Genomic DNA, 9,716 nt, shown 5'->3' on the forward strand with positions numbered 1-9,716 from the left:
TAATCTCATTAATAACATTGACAGCTCTGATATATACAGTATACTGTATTGTCCAGTTAGTGACTAGCTGGGGAACAAGTGACCCCATAAAAAACCCATCATTTGGCATTTTGTGACACGGCCTTTTCCAAAGCCCTCAGGGTCTGTGTGGACGGCGTCCTGGTCCAGACAAAACCCTCTAAAGCCTGGATTTCATTTCCACCCCGGTGTCCCCCCACCACTCCCCACCCCACCATTGTTGTTTTTTCCACTGTGTGCAAGGCCAGGGCGTTCGAAAAAGAAAAACTATCCGCTGTTGATGGTTCGGCTAGGCCACTCTTGTTATTCATGTCATGCCTGATGGTTTAGTGGGGCAGGGTGCAGAATTTTCCAGAAGCAGCTGTGTGCTAGTGAAGCTGACAGCCCAAAAAGGTCTCGGACTCCCTCCTTTTTTTCTCTCTCTGAGCCCCTCCTCCCAACTCTTCTCCTCTATCAGCACGCTTGGCTTGGTGCCCAGACTTACTCCAACTCACACTGAAACAGAAATATCCGCACCCCCCCCCCCTTCCTCCCGCCACTGAACATATCCCTCTGGCTCAACAGCCAAGCTTCCATCACTGCGGATGACATTGGATCATTTTTCTCCCCGTGCACATTCCAGCCAAAGAGGAGGACAAGGGAGGGGAGCGGCTGCTGTTTCTGCCCTCTGATTATATCATTACAGAGCAGCAGATGCGTATACAGTACAGTATATCCCGCACAACCTGTCATTAGCCTCCTTTATAGGATCAGCCCAAGTGAACAACTGCATTTGGGAATTCTGTCTCCCGACTGGAGCTATGCTGTATTCCTAAACACCTGTTGTCAAACGCATCACCGGAGTTATCAGATATTCGGGCAAAGAACTCGAAATAGAACGGTCTGAGCGACAGTTGTGTAACTCACTCGAAGTCACCGGCGCCAATAATAGAAGCCACCTGTCAAACGCAGGCCTCCTGCTCAGTCTCTGCAAATGTTCCACAGTAACACTCATCAACTATTTGGCAAAAAAGAGGCTACGCATAGACAATACAGGCTCTCTTTGTCGCTGTAAAGCCTTGATTGACATGAGCTCCCACTCAGTTATGTAACGTACAGACAAACTTACAGCCACACACACAGTGTATCCGCCAAACAAACAAAATATCTACGAGTGTTGCTCTTATCTGTTGACAACAGCGCGGCGTTGAGGAGATGAAAGCGGGCTCTCTCAGGAAGTTGTCTGCTCCGTTATTCGACAACTCGAGAGTGTGTAACTGTGCGGTTGTTGTGGCGGAGAGGTTGATTTCGTAGAGCTACGCTCACCGCGCTGCAGCCCGACTTGAAAGGCCAATAATTATGTGAGGCTGAGGCCCTAAGCGGGAGCGAGGGAAGAACAGACAGAGACAGGAGGAAATGAGCTGCTGTGAGCATCCCATAATACATCACCGCAGATCTGCTGACACACCCCAGAAAGCGAGCCATTCATCAGCCCAGCGGGCCGCTCCCTCGTCAGATACACACCAGCACAAGCGTTTGCATTCAGATGGTAAAGCGTTTTACTACATCACCGCACTGAAGATGGAACAAACTACTTGACGCTGCCTGTGTTCCCTCTCCACTCCGTCTGCAGGCTTTGTTTACCTTACATGGACTTTGTGTGCTTCTTTGCCTGCACACGGAGACAAAGACACATAAGGCACTGCCCCAAAAATACATACAATAGCCCTAGCTAGCCAGCAGGACGACATGACCTTACATGTCTTCCCAATGAATACTCCAACATTTTAGCAGGGTGTTGCTTTTTCTGGAACGGTACTTTCATTGTGGACTCCTGTAGAGCAGCTACACATAATAACCCGCATTGAAAGCTTTCTAGATCTTCCAGATTCTGCACCTCTTTCTGAGTGTTTCCATGGACTTCCTGCTTCCGACACAGATGGTCTGTTTAATTTACCCGAGGTACGCCCTGCAATTGCACTGCAATTGGTCACCCACCCAAGCGCTCCCGAGGACTTCCGGACATGTAGAGTCCAGGCAATCTGCAACCCATATAAGGAACCCGGTGTTAGAACACAAGCATGCAGAGCTATGGGCTCACTTCCCAATACACAGACCTCACTATCTGATACTTTGCTATCATTTAACACAAGAATACTACATTCTAACTACATTTATGTATGTGTCAGAAAAGTGGAAAAAGCATAATAGTCATTACGGGAGAACTTTTCTGAGATCTTTCTGTGTTTCAATCGGAACAATAAAGCCATGTTTTGAAAACACCAAAAAAAAAACATCATATAAACCAAAGCCTAAAACATTTTTTTAACATTTACAGTCTGGTGTAAAGTAACGGTGCAGGCAGCTAAAGATCCTAGCGGAGAAAAGCTGTGTGTTTACTTTTAGCCTGGCTCATGTTGGCTGGTAAATCTAACTTTAGCCTGGCATGTGAGACGGGGCAACGTAGAGGTCAAATATATTTATATATATTAAAGAGCCATGAGGGGGTGGCGGGGGGGCGTAGACAGCTGGAGATCTCATCTTTTGTGGAACGTGACGCCGTATCTCAGATGAATGGCTGCTGCCGAGCTACAAGCGTCCCTAAAGCTATAAGGTTGTGAACAGGAGATATCCTGTTTTCATGAGCAGCAGCACGCCATCTTATCAGCTGATCCCGAGTTAAGCATCTCGGGGCTGTTGTTGCTCAGCAAAAATAAAGATTTAAAAAAGGAAGCTCGAAAGCCCAAACGTTTCGGGATCCGTCTCATGCCCTTGTATTCATCTCTCACGTCGCCTCTTTCCCATCCCATGCCTATTTTTCATCCACTCTCCTGTTATTTTTCGTCCCTTCTCCTCCTTCCTCCCTCCCTCCTTCTCTCTCTCAGCTGCTCCACTTACAAGTTTTGGCAGCACTCCAAGATCTGAGAAAAACATTGGAGGCATAGCCTGGTTTGATGTCGGGAAAGAGAGAGAGTCCTCATTTCCATTTCACAGACTTGATTCATAGCAACACCGCAGCAGAAATGAGAACCACAAGGATGCATATAGGCATGGAGAGATAAGTCGGACATGTCTGCAACACTGAAGCAACAATGTATATATTTGGATGACCTCCGTTTCTCACTGAACTCAGTGAACTCCACCATTTGGCTCTCTGCATGGCAATCAAGTTATGGTTATGGCCGCTCCAGCCAAACGAAGCGCCTGCCAAGAATCGGAAAGGGACATTTTACACATGCAGCCATGCTCCTCCTAATTGCTGGTCGGAGCTCCAGCTACCGCCTCCTTCCTCTCCACCACTTAGAAGAGAAGCCTTCATCACTGGCCTCAAAGGAGCCCGAGCCCAACTCCAACGGGAAACTTTGATTGATGAAGAAAAGAGTGTGTCCTCAATACAACACTTGCCGTGACCTTGTTTTCCCTGACAGGTCTAAAATTAAACCAAGCCTATCAGTTATAACGGGAGTGGGCAAATGTGGTCCAGATTCCCCTTTTGGCGCATTATTGTGCTAAACATAGAAAGGGTAGTGAAACAACTGGCAACATGTAATACTTCACTGTCTCCCACATGGGTCACTTACCCACTTTAACACCTCAAAGGTAAACCGATGGATGAAAATGCTGTCACCCCTCAAGGATGGATGTGTCTCCACTGAGAGTTAGCCACTGCATGATAACTTTGACTTTTCAAAGACATCTCAACAGAATGTGTTCTCCTGGTGTATGCAATCTAACGCCAAAGTATCTCCATTTGAAAAACGTCAAACCAATGCAATTTTCCCAACAGGAAATAATGTAATGCCAATGAATCTGTTCCATACAGCCAAAAATATTAACAAAAATACATCTTACAGAGCCTAATTATAGATTTACATCCAGAAAACAATGTGAAGTAATTATAAATGATGAATGGATGAAGTTTATGTATCCTGGATACATTCAATTCAATGGTTTCTCACCTTTTTTTTTATCAAAACAAAAAAAAAAAAAGTTTTTTGGCCCCGTGGCGGGTTATTTAGCAGCCATACTCAATAAAAAAAAATGCACGGTAGATGAGTCAGCCAAGTGTAGGGTGCTAGACACAACAATACAGGACAGGGTAATATTGTTAAGATGCAATATCGTAAACATTTTAGGGAACATTTTCAATGGCAACCGACTGTGCTTATAGTTAAGAACAAACGTCTTCTACAAGGGTGTCCCTAAAGTCTGGAGAAATGTGGGGTTATTGCATCAAGTTTGTATGACTCTTGAAAAAGTGACATTGAAAGGAAAACAATAATGGTTAAATATCAAAACACTAAACACATTTGGACACATATGTTGTTTCTGGTGCTAAATCTGTCTAATAACAGTCAATAATGGCGTTTTTGCATAACATGTTGCTCCATAAACACAAATTAGACATACAAGTGATTATGCAAGCACAATGCAAACACATCCAGTTTGCTTTTTCAAGTCAAAGAGTCCATGCCATGCCTGGAAGCCAAGTTCCAAAGACACCAAATAAGAACTCTGCCCTATAGCCAAGTTGCGGCCTCACTACTGTATCACATCAACATCTTTTGCGTAAAGCTGCATGCCGACCTACAGTTTAGTTAACCATTAAGAGGCAAGGTCGTATCCGTTATAGCCTTTCACTTAGCCTGATGAACAGGGCTGTGTCACGTAAATCAATCACATAGCCAATGAGGGATTTTATGACCATTGATTAAACAATATGTCGCAGGGACATCTTTCACAGCAGCAACTACCAAAAACGTGTCACTCTGAAGCAGCCTGGAGCCACGTCGGTTTCACAACCCCTTGGCTCAGACGCAATAAAAATGAAAACAAAAAAGGCGGCAAGAAGATAACATCTAAAAGCAGCCAGGTCTCATCAACAGATTAAACATGAAAACTCCCTGAAGGTAAGTAAAACAAAGCCAAACGAAGACCGCTGAGTCATTAACTGCAAATGATCCCAACCAAGTACTAATAACAGAAAATGCACCTTAGTAGTATAAACAAAAACAATCTAATAAAATAAAAAAAAAAAATGGGTGTGTCGTCACATGCAGGCTGTTTACCGACTTGTCTCCATCACGTCGCTGCATATGAATCACCCCAGCATCTGCTGTGCACCCATTTCCCTGGTAACTATGCAACGCCAGAGCACTGTGTTATGGCACACACATTACCGCTGGACTTGTTTGCTATTTTAGTGAACAAACAAGCACCGGCCCTGCTGAGATAAACCTTTATGGCACTGAGCGCAAATGTTCCTACCACACACACACACACACACACACTAATCTTCTCGGCCATTGCTTTATGAAGAACAAGTGGGTCAAAGTCCTGATTCATAAAGTAAAGTGCACCTCGGCTGTTAGATGGAGCAAGTGTGACTAACCAAAGCGTTTATCAAACTGTGCTGTGTTTCTGGTTTGAAAGTCCAGCTGATAAGCGCATGATAACACCATCAGTCAACGGAAAAGGACTATGAACAAACAGCACACTCACCGAAAAGTCATAAAGGTTTTATCATGTATTTCATCAGGACACCGTGCGGGCAATATATAATGAAAGAATACACACTGAAGTGAATAGTGCACACATTGAAAAACTGCTCCTCAGTTGCGTGCAGTTGCTCACTTTTAGTCCCTGCAAGGTACATCTCAATAAAACATGAGGAGGAAGCAGATTATGTCTCAAATAATTACGCAACTCTCTACTACAACACACACGCACGCACACACACGCAGTACCCTGTGTTTGCTGCAGCGTCAGCTACACTGAGAGACTTCTTTGTCTTTGTCTGTAGGCGCCAAACAAGTCACACCGCTTGTCGTTTGAAGGCCCAGTAACCGCCGTTTGTCATTTAATGACCTCATAAGCAAATCGAGCCGCCTCTGTTGCCGTCACACGCTCGCACCGACCCGCTGTTTACATTTTACGGGGAGCCTCTTTCATGAATGTGGCACATTTGCATCTGAAAAGGGTGCAGTCGGTATGCCGACTGTAGCAGATTCCTGCTTATTATGGCCGAGCACTGCTCTCAAAAAAATAGAGTGAAAGAGGTTTTGTTGCTTTTCCGAATGCAGCTATGTGGTGATGGGAAAGAAAAAGCTTGCACATACGCAACGCCATAACTTTCCCTGCTGATAATGGCGCACATTCTGACGTTACTGACTCACCAGATTCCATCTGACTTAACATGACTTAGCACATATTTCTATGTCGGCAGTTACAGTGCTGCACAAATGGAAGCAATTTTAGGAGGTTTGGGGGCAGAGGGGGACAATGTGCCTGTTATTACCAACCACGCTTCCTTTTTTTTTCATGAGAGCCATGCGCGCAGAGACAGGCTGCCTTTTGTGCAGCCTGGTATAGCCTACTTACGTCCTCCTGAGCCGTCACAACAAGCAGGAAAAAAACACACACAAAAAAAAAACACCCCAGCGCCGCTTAATAACTCGAATGAAGCAAGCTCAGACAGTCAGTTCATACAAGATCAAGAAATTGTATTTGGCAATTTTTTTTTTAAAACAAGTGCATACAAGTACAGCTAAAAGCATTTCAGTTTTGCCAAGTGCTCGTAGAGTAGCATTAGTCACATTCTACGTTAAACAGGAACTGCCACCAGACCTAGAAGTACATCGAGAATTTTGTTAAACATCAACAGAGGAACGTAGTTCATTATAATGAGTACATACCTTTATCTTCAAAAATATAGAAACACAATGTATTGAAAAATCAAAAATTATACAACCATGTTTACGAAGTATACTCTTCCCTTGGGTCCAATATGTACAAGTCTGTTAGTCTGAATGGTATGTATGTGATATTTATATATTTATACTCATTTTGTCTGCTTCAAACCAAATCAAGGGTCCCTCTCCTTTTTTACTTTGACGTCTCCTGCAAGGATGGTGGCGATTTCCCCCTGCATGAAAGCCCACGGTACGTTGGAGCCCACCAGGGGACACTTCTCCCCGCTCGGACAGTACACTTCACCCGTGGCACCTTGTTGCTTTATGCTCTCCCTCGAGCACGGGAAGCAGAACTTGTGAGAGGGCACAGACGGGCACTGAACAAAGTGGGTGTCCTCCAAACGCTCGTGGCACAGCGTGCAGCACAGGGGTATGCTGCCCGGTACCGAGGAGTCCGGAATGCTTTGGGGGTGCACTTGGTCCATGCCTGGCACGTGGGGGGTGCCTGCACCCGATGCATCTCTCTGCGCCAGCCTCCTCTGACTCATGGAGGACGGCGACAGGGGGCTGCTGCTGTTCCTGCGGGTGGTGGAGTGGACCTGGTTGGCGTCCTTGGGAGAGCTGTTCCCGCCTGCGTTGTCTGCCGCCATGATAAGCGCCGCCATGGGGGACTGGCCGTTCTGGGCCGCCTCGGGTGGGGTGGTGCGGGAGTGGGGGGATATCGTGGAAGGAGGGGAGGCGAAGCTGGGAGGGGGAACCGGTGGCATTTTGAGTCCGTCGGAAGGTGGGGGTAACCACTGCTGTCCTTCCGCTCCATTGAGCTTGGCGGCTGTGCCCTCGCCCTCCGGTTCAGGTGACGCTTTTCTCTTCATGCTGCGGGGGTGCTTTCCTCTGTCTGGAGGTGGGAAAGGGTTAAAGAAGAGTGGATGAGTTGCACAGCTCAGACAAGCACACTCACAGTCACAGGCACACAATGGAATCCATGTATACTCTTTCAAGCTGCACCACAGACTTCAGCATTTCTTTATATTCTAAATATGACCATTGTCACTGTTTAGTGCTTAAAAAACAAAAACGTGGAGCCCACCTGACTTAGAAGCCGAGGCGCTGCCGTCGTAGCCCTTCACCCTTTGTTGCATGGCCGCATGGTCCATCTTGAAGCGGCTGTCGAAGGTATGCAGAGCCATCAGGTCCCGCACCGTCTTTCCCTTGCCCATCCAGTCCGGCTCCGCTCTGCCTTTGTGGCCCTCCGAGATCTCCGGCGTCAGGCTGTCCGGTCTGTGCTTCTCCTTACCCTCCCGGTCGTGTTCGGTGCTGGAAACCGAGGAGGGTCTCTTGCCCAGCTCGGCGGGACTACCGGCCAGAGCGGAGGGAAGCCCCATCTGGCCCGGCCTGCCGTTGACGGCGTGCACGGGGGCCATGCTCCCGTTCACTAAAGGCACAAGATTCGGGGGCACCGTGCTATTCCTCCGCGGGTTGGGACTCTGGCGGTTCAGCTCCGGCGGCTCGTCAGGCTTAGGAAATCCATTGGGGACGGGGATGCCGTTCGCTTGCCTGCTAGACTGGTACTCGGAGCCCAGCCTGGGGGGCCGCTCAGAGGAGAGCGGGTAGCGGTCCAGCGGTTGCGGCGGCCGCGAGCCGGGGTCCCCCGCCGCAGCGTGGTTGATCGCCTGGATCTCCTTCCCGGAGAGCTGTGACTTGACGGGCCCGGGAGACCTGCCCTCCTGGAAGCCGTGAGCCCGCTTGAGCTGGCGGGCCGTCTCGATGACAAACTCAATGCGGTCCGCTCCCTCGTAGTTGACACATCCCCTGCACACGGGCTCGGTAAAATCCCAAATCATGGCCCAGGGCATGCGGGGCAGGTCGCACAAATAACACGACTGCCTCCTGGAAGAAGCAGCGACCGCCGCGGACGACATGGCGCTCGTCGTCGACCCCCTGAAAACAAAACCCAAAATCAGCTGCTTTTTCCTCCTCTTTTTTTTCCTCTCCCTTTCGAACGCGAGTAAAAAAAAAAGCAAGTTCCGGCTAAAAGTCGTCCTGTCCCGGCGTAGCGAGCAACGTTGGTGTGGTTCTACAGGGAGAAGTTCATGTCGGTGTGGACTTTAGTGGGGCGTTCGTCTGTCTGCCGCTGACTCAAAGCACTACTGGCTCAATGTGGACCCGTGACGTCACCACGCCCGCTTCCACTTCTATTCACTTGAGTTCTTCGACAGAACGCGCCCCCCCCCCCTTTGCCCCCCCTTTCACTCTGCTGCAGCCTCTCACACGCTGGGTGCAAAAATAACACTATAGAAATGATTATTATTAAGTGTGTAAAGTGTGCACACGGACGTGAACGCATCTTATGGTCTACAGCTTGTGTGCAATGATACGCTGCGATAGTGTGTTGGGATGGAAAATAACACACACACACACACACACACACACACACACGGAGAGGGAGAGAGAGCGAGTCGAGTGAATCCAGCTCCTCCAGTTGACTGCTGCTTTGTCCTATTTTCAGAGCTCTTCTGGGTTGACTTGCAGCTTGTTTTTTCTTCATGCGAAGCGACGCCGCCATGCTTTGCTGCTACTACTTACTAACTGGATTTCTTTTTCTATCTACCCATCTTTGTAATGATTCAATTGCACAAAGAATGATGTGCTGCACATTTTTTGGCATGTGCTCAACAGTATTACAGTGGCCATGTGGAGATAAGAAAAGGCGCCTCCATTAGCTTATAAACCAGGAAGCTCTTCTGTCATGAGGTGGGGATTTCCAGACTCTGTGTTGTAAACTTGAATGGATCAAGGCTGCTGCATGACTAATACTCACCTAGTAATGCACGGGTGTCCAAAGTGCCGCCCGAGGGCCATTTTGAGGCACGCGGTGTATTTTAACAGTACATTTAAACAAGGTAAACATTGAAAAAGTCAAACACATAGCTTACAGGTAGGCTGTTTTTGTACATCTACAAAACCCCTTAGGATATCTACAAGGGGTTTTATTATCCTAGCCCACAAATCCTTAGATTTTTCATTGTG

The 9,716-nt window shown here is 47.6% G+C and overlaps 1 protein-coding gene across 1 annotated transcript; it reads right to left on the bottom strand.

Annotated features, from left to right (window-relative positions):
• Positions 1–6,479: 6,479 nt before the first annotated feature.
• On the bottom strand, positions 6,480–8,901 carry irf2bp2a (interferon regulatory factor 2 binding protein 2a). The gene is made up of 2 exons (XM_058059146.2): positions 7,777–8,901; positions 6,480–7,584 (listed from the first exon to the last, which is right to left on the bottom strand). The coding sequence occupies exons 1-2, from the start codon at positions 8,606–8,608 to the stop codon at positions 6,863–6,865; spliced, it is 1,554 nt and encodes a 517-aa protein (XP_057915129.1). The 5' UTR covers positions 8,609–8,901; the 3' UTR covers positions 6,480–6,862.
• Between the last annotated feature and the right edge of the window lie 815 nt (positions 8,902–9,716).

The sequence above is a fragment of the Doryrhamphus excisus genome, linkage group LG20 (genome assembly GCF_037039965.1).
Source record: "Doryrhamphus excisus strain RoL-2023G ecotype Guam linkage group LG20, RoL_Dexc_Guam_v1.1, whole genome shotgun sequence".
NCBI lineage: Eukaryota > Metazoa > Chordata > Actinopteri > Syngnathiformes > Syngnathidae > Doryrhamphus > Doryrhamphus excisus.